General features: G+C 45.9%; 1 protein-coding gene across 1 annotated transcript in view; it reads left to right on the forward strand.

The window, feature by feature from the left end:
• RAB40C (RAB40C, member RAS oncogene family) overlaps positions 1 to 13,249 on the forward strand; it is a 36,707-nt gene that overhangs the window by 17,196 nt on the left and 6,262 nt on the right. Inside the window, exons 2-3 of the mRNA XM_056336835.1 lie at positions 2,738 to 2,798; positions 5,044 to 5,104. Coding sequence (XP_056192810.1) covers positions 2,738 to 2,798; positions 5,044 to 5,104 — 122 coding nt within the window. The remainder of the gene's footprint in view (positions 1 to 2,737; positions 2,799 to 5,043; positions 5,105 to 13,249) is intronic.

The raw sequence follows: 13,249 nt of genomic DNA on the forward strand, positions 1-13,249 counted from the left end.
GTAGCCTAGAATCAAAACAGCTTTGCTTTTAACTCGAGTCTATGTGAATTCCTCAGGCAGGTTTTGTGGTAGTACTGCAGGGGTGTGATCCTCAAAGGGCTTTTCCCTTCACCTCCAGCACTCATATGCCAAGGAGAGAAGTTCTGCACAAAGACACAGGCTGCCCCGAGGCCAGGCAGCAAAAGCAGTTGACTGGCAGCTGTCTGGAAATGAAGAGAGAGATTTGGTACTTTCCCTTTTTTTTTTTTTTGCTTTTTGCATTCAGCATTTGACGTCAAGTGTGGTGGGGCAGCAGGTGCCTGGAGAGTCTGCCAGAACCACTCCGTCGTGGTGAGCTCTCTTACAATTTCCTGCACGAGTGACGAGCTGCCATCCCTGCCTGTCTCCTGGGAAGGGATATCTGCAAGGGCGAGTACAACCTCACACCTTGGGCTTCCTCCCTCCATCTCACGTTTTCTTCTGAGCAGAGACATCACTGTGAAGGACATGAAGGACATAAAGGACTTCTGGGTTTGCCTATTTAATTTCCCTGAGCGTCTTTGGAGCAAGGAGCAGTTGCAGCAGGAGCTCAGGAAGTTTTCCAGTGCTGTTTTCTGCTGGTTGCCTGCTTTGGTCATGGCTGTATTGTTCTGCCCAAAGACTGGTGTTGCTCTGGTTTGAAGTATGTAGTATAGTTTCACATGGGCATGGAGGGAATGGGTATTTAAAGCATTGCTGTAGTGATGAAGTTGTATATATTTGCAACAAGGAAATTATGTTCCCCTTGTTGGGGTTGTAGGCTTGGCAGTTTGTGAGTGTGGAGCCTAACACAGGCATTTCTGGGTTTGTGTGGCATTTTCCTTTAATGAGTTTTCTTCTCCTTCTGGTCAAGCCGAACCTCTTTCACTTTAAAAGCTGATCATAGAGTGATTTGTTTCACCTCCATGGTCGTGGTTTTGGAAGCACGTGGCTGCTGTGCCCTGAAAACCTCTGTTCCTCCTCCTTGGTGCTTTCATGCAACTGCTCCATCTGTGTGCCTGGACTGCTGGCATGGAGGATGCTGAGGACATACTGCTTGCAGGGAGCTCTTGTGCCTAACGAGAAATGGGGCAGTCTGCGTGGAGCAGTCTCTTGTGATTTTGCATCTGAAACAGTGCGGTGGGCATAATTAGCCCTTTCCCTAACAGCCCGGCCTGTCAGCCTGTGGCAGGGGCTGATCCTGGCTCAGGAACTGGTGGGCAAATGTCTGGATGTTCCCTCCTGGCTGCAGAGCAGGCTTGCTCCCACTACTGCTTGCCATCCCTGGGGATGAGGGAGAAGTGTATCAGCCTGAAAATAAATACAGATCATTCGCTTGTCTCTGGAGGAAGATAAAATGTAAACTGTCTATTTTCTGTGATAAAGCACTGGAAATAGTTAGAATTTAAGATAATTATCTTTATTGCTTTTTATAGCACCCTGTGAAGGCTGAAATCTAATTTGTTTTTCACTAAGAGGGAGCTCCTGCTGATGACTCAGAAAAATCCATTTGCTTTATTGACAAACTTGTCTGTTTAGTTACCGGGGCAGTATTCCTCTTGCAGGAAAAGGGAGATACCTGTCGTAACACAACGGTGGGTTTTTAATATAGATTCAAAGTTTGCTATCTATTGGCAAGAGGAAAAAATAAAGTTGATCTAATCTGAGTGAAGTGACTCTGCTTTATTAAAGATGACTGTAAATTAGTTTATGCTTTAGTGGGTGTGTAGTAAAGGTGCATGGTGCTTTGTTTAAGCAACTTCAATACACTTGAAGGTTATTAACTGGAGCTTGTGAAGAAGCTGCTTTTCCTGGGCACCTGGTGCCCGTTGGCCGTTCCCGAGCGCAGGCTTTGGGGAAGGAGCTGGCAGATGCTGTTGTGCCTCTTCCCTCCTGTGCCTGGGGCCACGGGAGCAGTGTGTTCGGCTCGGTTTGGACACGTTGCTTGCAAGTGGAGTTGCCCCTTTTTTAAACATCTCTGTCTGAATGTGAGACAGGCTCCCAATTTTTAATAAACCCTTTGTGTATCTGAAGATGGTGGGCACCCCTTGTGCCAACGAGTCACTTGTCAGCACAGCCTGGTGGGGTGGTTTGGAGGGTCTGCTGCTGCTCTGGTACAACGGCTCTAGGGAAAGCAGTTGTCCGTGCTGCCTTCTCAGCTTGTAATAAAGACGGAGTACTTTCTGCCTTACCTGACCCTGAGTGATACACAACAGAGAGCTGCTCAGAAGCAGCAGCAGGATTCTCTGGACAGGCTTTCAGTATCACCCGCCTCTGGAAATGTCCTTTGACTGTTTCAGGCAGTGATGTTTGTTGAGAGATGGTGAGTCTACAGGCTGACTTGGCGGAGATGCTTCTAAATTGTTTGTTTCTCTGCCTCACCCCCACAAAAGTCTGTATTTTAACACTGTCACTTGGGATAATGCTACAGACCACTGAATCTCCTACAGCTTGAGTCCTAACAGGTTTTATTCAACAGTGGAGAAGTAAGAAGCAATCTAGGGTTTATTTATATTTTTAGGGAGGGATAGATCTCCGCAAGAGTATCTTTGCCTTGAAGCAGAGGTCTATTTCTATCAAGTCGCTGTAGGCTCACCACAAACACGCAATAGAGCGAAGGGGAGAAAACATCACTTTCCGTAAACATGAAACGATAGAGCTGTGTGGGCAGAGCAGCTTTCTTGTCCATCTCTGAAGACCTGCTCAGTGTTTACTCAGCTTTTTATTGGTTTCCTTTCAGGAATTGACTACAAGACCACTACTATCTTGTTGGATGGCAGAAGGGTCAAGCTGGAACTCTGGTGAGTGTTTCTGAGCTGCTTTGGCTGCGAGCACAGGACCGGTGAGCGGGGGCTGTGGTGCTGCTAGTGGGATGCTGTACTGAGCTGCGCAGAGTGCAGAGCATCCCCAGGCGTGTGGCGAGGCTTGCTAGCTGTTCTTACCAGTGAGATACTCTAGCAAACCACACTTCTTTCCATTGATCAAGTAGCACAAACAGCATGCTGTTCATTATTGATACAGTTCAATTTCAGTCTTCCTTAGTCATACCTGACTATGTTCCCATACTGTTCCCTCAGTGATTGAGAACCATACTATTTTGGAAGCAATACCGTGTTTTCTTTAAATCCTAGGATGAGAAATGTAGACAAGAGAATAGGAGAAGTGGAGGAAAAAAATGGGTGAAGCCCTTAGTAGGCACAGAAGCTGGATATTTCTCAGTGACTTGAGTAGAAAATTAGAACAAGAGCAGTGAATAGACCTCCCAGTTAGTGTCAGAGTACGGTAAACCACTGGAGAGCAGGACTTACTGGAGTGACCTGACAGTGGGATGGAGATGGGAGAACGCTGCAAGGGTGGGGTGGCCCTGCCTTATCTGTCAGCAGTGGAGGGAGATCTGGAGTCCTTCTGGCCAAGCTCTGTCTGAGGTTTAACCTGCTGACGAGCTGACACAGCAATCCAGTAGATGAAAGAGGAAAGATAGGTAGCCTGCTCCGATTCTGGATTTCACCCAGATCTAGTAGGGGATGACACAGGCCCTAAAACATGAAGTTAAATAGCCCCTTCACCAGCGCTTGTATCAAGTAACAGAAGTATTAGTAATCTGTGTGAATTGTTAAATAGGAATGAACACCATGTTCTGAGCCTCAGTGACTGACTCCAGCAGCATATAGTTCTGTGGTTTAATTATACCCCTGCTCTCTGCGGCTGAATGTCCTCATTTTTCTTACAAAAGAACAGAAGCAGCTAATTTATCTCTTCTAGCTGGTGTGCTTATATGTGCCACTTAGATTCTTTTGTGTCTCTTGTAAGATGTCAATTTTAACATTTCAGCCCCAAGTGTGTAGTTACTTCCCGCTTCCTGCTTGAAACCCTCTTCTTATTATACTGTAATTCTTGAGCTGGAGAGCCAGCACAGGGCCTGAAAAGATGGTAACATTGGTTTACATTGCCTTAGTGTAATCTTTTACCATTACTTTCCTTGTGCAACCCAATATTTGATTGTTGGGGGAGAAGGATATGTAAGCACACACAGACTGTGAAATTGATGTCCAGGGCCAATAATATGATCCTTTAAAGCTTCAGACTGAAAGAATTTAAATTTAATATTAATTTGAAAGAATGACTGTCCTGAACTTGAGGTCAGTGCTTTTTTCATATAGCTGGTGCAAATCTGGGACTGAAGGATTCATCAGGCTTCTCAGTGGTCATTAATCTGTCTTTATCCTGGCCCAGTGAATAGATATGACAAACATCATAACATGTCTTTGATTACCCTGATGCATTTCAGTGTACACTGGTTAAATCAGTATGCTGGGCTCTGGCTCGCTGTTCCAGATGTTCCCGCAGGCACTGAGAGGTGCTGCTAATGTAGTCAAACTTACTTAATCCACGTCAAGAGTTGCAGTCAAGACAAATGATAGTGACTGAATAGCCCCTTATTGTCAAGCAGGCTAGAAACGCTGTTCCCTCGTCCTGTTCCTGAGCTGTCTGTAGGGTATGGTTGGCCAGGTCTGTCAGAGATCTGGATATAAAGATACTTCCTTTCATTTGTGGTTAAAACGTATTTAGAAAAATAAGTAAAACTAGGCAGTGCAAGACAATTTCTCCTATCTTGAGTGGTTACGTTCATTTTACAATAGGTCAGCTATTTTCCATGACTAGGAGAGGTCTGCAATCTTACTCTGACTCCCAAACTCCCATGGACTGTAGGGAACTAGAGAAAAAGTCCTTTGCCCGAGGGAGTAAAAGACTTGCATCCTCATACATCTTAAGGTAGTAGTGAAGTTCAGTGGTTTTTGTTTGTACCTTCTCTGTGGAAAGCACAATGACAGCAAGGACCTCTGAAGCACATCTGACTGTCACCAAAGGTGGTGATGCACCTACCAGGAAACACCATGCAGAGCAGTTTGGGTACCATACATGTTCTAAAGCTCTGGCAAGATCAACACTGAATTTTTATTTTATTTTTTGTTAGGTCTGGTAGGAGGTGTGCAGTATAGGATTTGATTCTCCACGTTTCATAGCTGTAACTTTTCTTTGTTGCAGGGACACATCAGGGCAAGGAAGATTTTGCACCATTTTCAGATCCTACTCTAGAGGAGCCCAGGTGAGTGCTGCTCTCACTGCTTTGATGGGACACACTTGCTTTTCCTTTAGGCTGTAAAAATCTTTCATGCCATAGCAAAGAGCTCTGAAAAGGAACACACTGAGCATCAAAAGGATGGGGTTTGTGTAAATGCCAGGAGGCACTGCATGTAGACTTGCTGCCTGGTATTCTTACGAAATGATGGGAGAGAGGGGAGTAGGTGACAGACTTCCCTACTGAAAAGGTCTGTTACAGACTATATTCAGTATTAGTTTCTAGAGGAGGGCTGAGAAGAAGGGGTTATAGAGGACAAGACAATTCTTGCTCTAGATCTGCCTTAGCTTTAATGTGGGAGTTCGTACTTTCTGAGGTTTGTCAAATTTGTTTAAATATGACACTGGCTTTCCCAATGGAGTTCTTCGGTCTGTGTTGCCTTCAAGTCAGTTCCAAAAATAGGGTGGCTCCTACTTGCATGTTTGATGCAGACTTGAAACTAGAGCATCTCAATTGGATCGTAAAATATGTTCCTTAAAACATGAGAGAGAGCATTAAATCTTGAGTTTCTCCTTTGGGCCCTGCTCCAGAATAGCATCTAGATTATAAACAGCAGAAAAATCTTGTGGTCCTCTGAAGAATTGCTGTTGGTCCATAGTGGTTTATACAGTTTTACTGTCATCCTTTCAGTAACATGACAGGGTCACTCCAGGATAACGTCTCCCTAAGTTAAATGAACTACTGTCTTTTCCCTTTTGTTTCCAAACCAGAAAACTTTGGAGAACATTCCTCCTCTCTTAGACACTAAGAGTCGGAAGCTATATGTCAGCCTCCTGATTGTGCCAGTGTCCTGGCAGGTTACCAACCTTTAGGAAACTTTGCCACTTTTATTCAAGCTCTTGCCACTTGGCTTTTTGCTCCTTAAAGTAGACCTTTGCTAACTGGCAAAATCCATCATGCTCTCTTAAAGAAAGACTTCCTGCAAATTCACTTGTGCTGTAGATGTGAGAGCACTCACCTGGGATGTACTGTTGATACCTCCCCCGGTGCCTCATCTGTTCTTGCTCGTGCACATCTCTGGTGGTGTGGATGCTTTGAGGCAGCTCCTTTGAAGCGGGGGCCAATTTCCTGGTACTTGCAGAAGTGCAAGGCAAGGAGTGTTGGAGCGTGCCTTCTGCAGTGGCACAGTATGGGATCTCCCCGTCGCATGTTCAGTCCCATGTGTGAGCTTATCTTTAAGCTTCCCTCTGCCCTTACTATGTTTCAGAGAAATCTAAAGCTACAATCCTAACAAACATGTGGACTTGAGACCATGTCACTTCGCTTACCAGTTATAAATGAACCAAATTGGTCAGTGTGATTTTCTGATGACCACATAACTTAGCTTTGGTCAGCCTTTTTCTGAGACCTTGCTGTGTCAGATGCCCAGATTAAACTGGGAATAGAAAGTGGCAGGCACCCCAAGTAATGTGTCCAGAAATATAATTTCAGAGCTTTTACCCTGTCTGCAGCATGACCTACTCTTTGAGGCTGCTGTACAGAAGGCTTTCTCCCCTTCTTGTAGACTGTGAGCTCCTCAGAGCCAGTGCTGTGTCTCCACAGGGCTGCACCCACATGCCAGAACTTGTAGCTGCTGCCGCCATAGAGCAAACTGGGGCAGACAGGAGAGGTGAAATAAGTAGTGGTGAGAATACTTGAACTGGATGGAGCAACAAGGTACACATCTTGTTGTGTATGTGTGCACTTGCGCACCAAGGTGTAGCTTACACCTTTTCCTCAAAGCCTGCTTGTGCAACAAATGCCTCTTTCAAAGTACTGTTGTGATGTCTTAATTCTGGTCTGCCAAAATAGTCAACTCTTACCCTTAAAAACAACAAAATAGCTCTCAACAGCAAGCCTGCCCAGTAGAAGGAGGTGTGGTTCCCAATGAAATACCTCCACTGCCCTCTGGAAGTGTTCCTGAGGTGAGCATGGTGAAAAGTGAGCGCCTCTTGAAGACTAATGACAAGAGTCTTTGTACAGTCTTCTCCAGGTGGCTTGTAGTAAAACTTAGATTGTTTTTGATGTGAAGTGATTGGCTCCCATGTGCAATACAGCGATATTCTTGCATTAGCAGGAACACAGATACTATCTCTCTTAAATAACTCACATCATCTTTCAGTGGAAGAGGAAAGTGTCTTAATTTAAACTCTTAATGGTTAACCAAAGCAAGAGGACTGTTTGTTCTAAATAACAAATGTCTGTGTGACTGCGGGAATGGACTTCTGCACCTCCGGTTATTTTCAGTATGCAGAAGCTAACTTCTTCTGGCATAGCATTAGCATAAAGACAACTTAACCCAGCATGGTCTTGGGGGAAACGAGATAAAATGCTCTGGAGTTCTCCTGTTTCTTTAAGATCTATTTAATGCTGTGTGCTATACTGACTTATCTGCTTCAGCTGTCTGCTTTCCTCTCTGCTCTCTTGGTACATCAGACTTCAAGACTTCTGCTGTAGGGAGCCTGATGCAAATCCAGTTGGAGGCAAGAGAAACAGCTTTTTTAACCTAACAAGCCAAAAGCTCAGGAAGAACAAATACAGCAGAGAAGAGAGATGCCAGAGTGGGAAAAGCTCTGTTTAAAGTGCAGTGTGGTATTTGTACAAGAATGGCTTGCTATAAACTGGCCACAAGCACCTTCACACTGAAAATTGGCAGAAGGCTCTCACTGAGAGAGCACAGAGACTCTGACCGAGCTTCTCGTAAGGAGCACAAGGGAAGCCTGAAGAATGAGTTTCCAAAGAGGACTTTGACAGGTTAGCTGTGAAAGCAGGAGGCTGGCCTCAGCAACCTGGCAGGGCTGACTGAGAACAGGGTGAGTCTGTCTGAATAGCCAGCCCTTATGAGAATACTTTGTATGAAAAATGTCTTCAAGTGAGGGAAGCATGTGTGGCTGCCCACACACAACACACCTTATTGTTTCTCAAGTGTAGTAATAAGAATTGAATCTTCTGAAGTAAACCCTGGAGAGGTTGCAAAGTGGAAAGAGTCTCCAATCAGGAAGCAGACCTTCTCAGTTTTCCATTCCCCCACAGCACAGCCTCGTGCATTGCTCAGTCTGGATGTCAGGCTAGTCCCTGCCCCGTGAAAGGACTCTCCTTGAGCATATTGATGCCTTCCCTAATTTAGGCTCCACACCACTTCCCTGGGTAAATAGCCATGTGGCTTTCATGTTCAACAGGAACTTCTTCCTTTTGAAAACATCTAAAGTAAAACAGCTTTGCTGTCCTTGATGAGCTGGCTCAAATGAAGACCAGTCCCTTCCTTCAGCTAAGGCAGACCAGCTGTGTTTGCCTTGGGTTGCTGTGAGGATCATGGATCTGTCTTGCCTTCGCTCCCTGCCCTGCCTAGCTGATCTGATCTCATTAGGGGTACAGTGAGCTCTTTGGCTCAAGGGGGGGGCTTGTGGCGCACTGCTGTGCCTGGGACACCCCCTTCCTTTTCTCTTGCTTCCCTGGACTTTGAGTTTCCACTTTATCACAGCTGCTTTCATCATCCTTAGCATCTGCTGGGCCACCAGGTCCTGACTGCATCACTTCAGGGTCTTGCTTTGGGGCAGAAGAGGAGCAATTGTGTCTGGGATGGCAGAGCTCTGGCCTCTAGGCACTGGGGGAGATGGCAGGGGAGGCTAGAGATGGAAACCCAGTAGTGCTGCAGCCTGCAGAACAAACTCGGGGAGTCTGGAGCTTGCTGTGTTGCAGAGGGATTTTTATTTTAATTGTCACAGTTTAGGGTATGGTGAAAGGTATTTAGTGATGCTTAAAGGTGTTTCAGAAATCTTCTGTTTTGCTCTTGGACTTCTGCTCTTTGTGTTTTTTTCCTGCTTGGCTTTAAGGTCTCGGTCATACCAACAGCAGAGCTGGCACACTGATCCCAAATGTTGCGTGCAGCTGTGGCTCTTCTGGCTGCTGTGAGCAAGTGCAAGCTATTTCCCAGAGTAATCACAGAGGAGAGAAAGAGTTGTGGTGGTACTTTCTGACCTAGCAAGGAAGAAGCAGTGCTAGTATCGTTCCTGATGTCCTCATGTGCCAGTGATTTGAACAGTTTCTGAAAATTTGGCTTGCCAACTCTTCCGAGACAGTGTGATACAGCAGGTGCTTCGTGAATAGTTTGAGATCATCTACAGGAATTACCGAAAAATGCTGCTGTCTTACAGCAAAGCTGCAGCCTAACAGAATAATGAATGTTGTTGAGTCCTGCTTAGGCAGGTGATTTGAGTAGCTGCTGTTTATCCTTTTCAGGGCTTCTTAGTAGGCAGAAAGGTGGTGGCTGTTTTGGCAGCTCATCAGACTCTTGAGTTGTGGTCTTTGCTCTATCTTGTGACTTTCTTGATTGCTGCAAATACCTTACCTGCCTCAGGTCATTTTGGTGGGGTTATCCAGCTGCTGGAGGGGTTTGCCCTGCCTGCTAAAATGTTTTATCAAAAGCTCAGTAATAAATAACCCCCCTCATGTGTTACACTGTTGGGAAATGGTTTGGCAGCAGGATCTAATTGCCCATGAGCCAAGGTCTGAGGTGCCAGCTGGAGAGCCATGGCCAAAGTTAACTCTGAAAGAGCGGGCAGGAGAGACAAAGTGTTGTAGTTGCCATCAGCGCTGGATCCTTTGTTTCTGGGTTACTTTGTCCTGTGGGCCAGAGAAATCCAGTTTAAGGGGTCTTCCAGGCTTCTTCAGCACAGCTTTTTTCTACTGGTAGAGAATACCAGCGAGTAATGCTTTCCTGGCCACCCTGTCATCTGCCTGCACTGAGCCATGGTCTTTGGCAGTTGTGCAAGCACTTGCTTCCTCCCAGCAGTGTTCTTGTGTGCTTGTGCAAGTGGCTGGAGATCCAGCTGCTAAAGCATCTGAGAAGCCTTTTTGGAGAAGTCCGCTTTGCACTGCGGGGTGAGCATGCAGCTTCTTCACCTTTAAAAGCTTATTGGTTATAAGCCTGGTCTAAACCTGCAGCAAGTAGGTAGAGATGATACTTCCCCCTCCCCGGCCTTGGTTATGTGGACAGACAGATCTTTGCATAAGCTCCTGCTGAAAACAAGTCTGGTTTTTGGCAGAGTCCCCGTGTGCTGCTGGATACAATAACGGGTGATGTCTCTGTGTTCCTTGTTCACGACATGACGTACTCATGTGGAAGTTTCTGTCGCTGATATGCTCAGGGTCATGCCAATCCCAGTAGCGTGGAACAAAAAACAGTGGAAATGAACTTTGAAACTCAATTGTGAAAAGACCCGAGAGAGGTCTGGGGATGAGTCCAGTTGTCTTCCACCTCACACAGCAGCCTGTAGGCAGGTTGAGGAGAAAAAGAAAGAAGGCTGTTGGAGGGTTGGTCAGGTGACCAGAATGCCCTTGATCTGAGAACCTGAGTGTACAGATTTTCACTTTGTGCTGTGGGAGCCTGGGGTATATGATGCTTACAAAGGTGCTTTGTGAAACTAAAAATCAAGAGGTACAGAGATACCATGATGATGACAGCCATCTAGGCACTTAGAGAACAATTTAGGCTGCAAATGGGAAAGTGTTCATTTGTCTAGTTGAGTAAATTAAAATTCTATGCACATTACTCCGAAGGAGACTGCTTTTAAAAAAAAAACCTGAAGAAACCCGACAGATCTTACTTGGAACTGTCTGAGAGACAGAGCCAGCTCCCTCTCTGCATGCATGTCTGTGTTAAATTCTCTCTAGGGGAGAAAATGGTAATGACAAAGTGTATTTGGGATGTGTGCTCTAGAAACGTGGTGTCTGGAGCATGCCAGCGCTACTTGGAAGAAGTGTGAGGTTATCTGGCAGCACTGTGAGCTGGCCAGAGGTTTTTAAGACTGCTTCCTCCATCTTCTGCTGAATTACAGTACAGCTGGTGAGGATGAGGACGGAAGCAAGGCATTGGACAGTTTGGCCTTGGCCTCTTCTGACCTTTGGGAAACTGTCCTTGACAATCATAACTCTAAATTTGCGTGCATGGAGCTGTGTTATGGCTCGGAGGGTAAGCTGGCAGGTAGTCTCTTCCATTTAGAAATCATGGTCTTGACCTTCCACCCTGCTCCTGAGAGCTTGGGATGTGTTTTTGCTGATGTTTTATCCTTACTCCTATTTAAAGAAGAATCAGGCAGCAGCTGCCAGCAAGCTTAAAAAACTCCTCCTAGAGCATATTTTTGGCAGGAGCAGCCTTCACAAACTAGGTCTTGGGTCTGTTTCTCTTGGCTAAAGGAACTTGTCAATCCAGAAGTAAAATAAGTAGACTTTATTTAACTTGCCGGCCGTTTGTCTTGGAAGGAGGTCGTCAAACTTTTTGCTTTATTTCCTGACTCATTCATCCACATGTGCAGCCTTGGAAGCCAGAAGTCAAAACGGATACAACAAAAATGAAAAGAAAGCTCAGTGTCTACCACCCACCCCCACCACCCCCCGCCAACTGCACTTAAAATGTGATGTATCCTGGCAGTAGATATTTCTTGATAGGGTTCTTGAAAAGCAGTACCTTTGGTTTTGTGGAATTTTTTGATTATGGAAAATCATTACTTCCTCCTTATTTTTTCCTATCTAAACCTAGAAGAAACTGATTCTTTTCTCCTCCAAAACAAAACCAACCTCCAATTCTTTTTGAGCATGAAGTTCTGTAAATGACACTGCAAAAAAATATGGACTCCAGGCATGAGCTCCAGACTCTTTGCTGGAGGAAACTGAAGATGCCTCTGTTCCCCTCACCCCACAAATACTTCTGCAGTTGGAAGTCTCAGGATCAGGTCCCTCAGAACAACTTCAGACCCGAATTTTCACCCGGAGAACAACTTCCTGGGGTGGAAGAGCTGTGCAATGATGTTGCGGATAAAGCTCAAGAATCAGAATTGTTCTGACCAAGACTTTTTAAAACCGTAAAATTGGGCAGGGTTTGTGAGAGCTGCTTATTCTGAACGAGCTGTGAGAGAAAGGCAAACAACGTCATGGCACACCAGCATAATCTGAGAAAGGCTGCTTTTCCAGGTAGGGGGAACACTTCCAAGTGCCAGCTCAAGACATGGCTTTATTATGAGGATTCAAGTGCCTTTGTGGCTCAGATGCCGTGGCATTTATTGTTCCCATGTGCTCCAGATCTCATGCTAATGATTATTTTTTCATAAACTTGAGGTATATCATGTACATGGCTTCTGTACAGGCTTCCCCCGGGTCATCACAGGCTTTGGCAGCAGCAAATATTGTAAAGCTGTGTTCCAGGAGGAGTAGGTAGTTTGTGTGTCCCATCTGTGTCGTGGATCTTCCATTTCACTGAATAAAGGAGCAGCTCTGCTGGTACGTGAGGGAGCTTGATGGTCTCTCACTTGTACTAGGACACACGCTAGGCAGTTTGTCAGCTCACTCCTTCACTGTGCTGTATCTAGGCATCTCCTAGGGAGGACTAGGCTGCCAGCTGAGGCTTGCCTTTGCCAACTTAAGATCTCTTCTGCTTGCACTGGGGACTTGCTGTAGGGACGGCTGTTCCTGGAGAATACCCCTGATTTCAGAGAAGACTGGTTCTGCTGAGCTTGCTACTAAATGCTCTGTTATCCTGGAGTCTAGCTTGGGCTGGTTTGTTTTGCCCTTAGCTTAGTCTTACTGCTGCTGGGTTACCTTTCATCCGGCGCTGCGTTCCCAGCTGGGTTGCCTCCTCTTGCAGTGCAAGATATCTGTTCCACCTTAGTTCCCATTTCAGGGCATCTTCAACTGTGATTCTGCAAAGTAACCTTGAAGTGCCTGTTGTCACTTTCCTCTTTGCAATCAAGGACATTTCAAGTGACAAGAAGCCAGAAAAATAATGGGAGAGTTGCAGAAAGGCTGCTGCTTGAGGCAATTCTCTAAATGCTGTATGTGCCCAACCAGTACTGAGAGGCAGCTCTTGATGCATTGACTTGTGTGCCCGCAGGGCCACGCATAGCCTACTTTCCTTGTGTCTGTCCTCAGAAATACTGTGATTCAAAACAAGCTTACTTGGTAGGAGTTGCTGCAGACATGAGTGGTGGCCAGCAGTCTGCTTGTGATCCCAAGTCCTGCTAACCATGGTCACGGTGAGTGTGGGGACTCTTGAGGTGCTGCTCCATGTTGTCACAGCCACAGGCACAAGCTTCCCTGCCTTGAGTTGTGCCTGTCCTGGTTGCCAGCAGGATTGTGCTG

Source organism: Falco biarmicus, chromosome 4, assembly GCF_023638135.1.
Source record: "Falco biarmicus isolate bFalBia1 chromosome 4, bFalBia1.pri, whole genome shotgun sequence".
Lineage (NCBI taxonomy): Eukaryota > Metazoa > Chordata > Aves > Falconiformes > Falconidae > Falco > Falco biarmicus.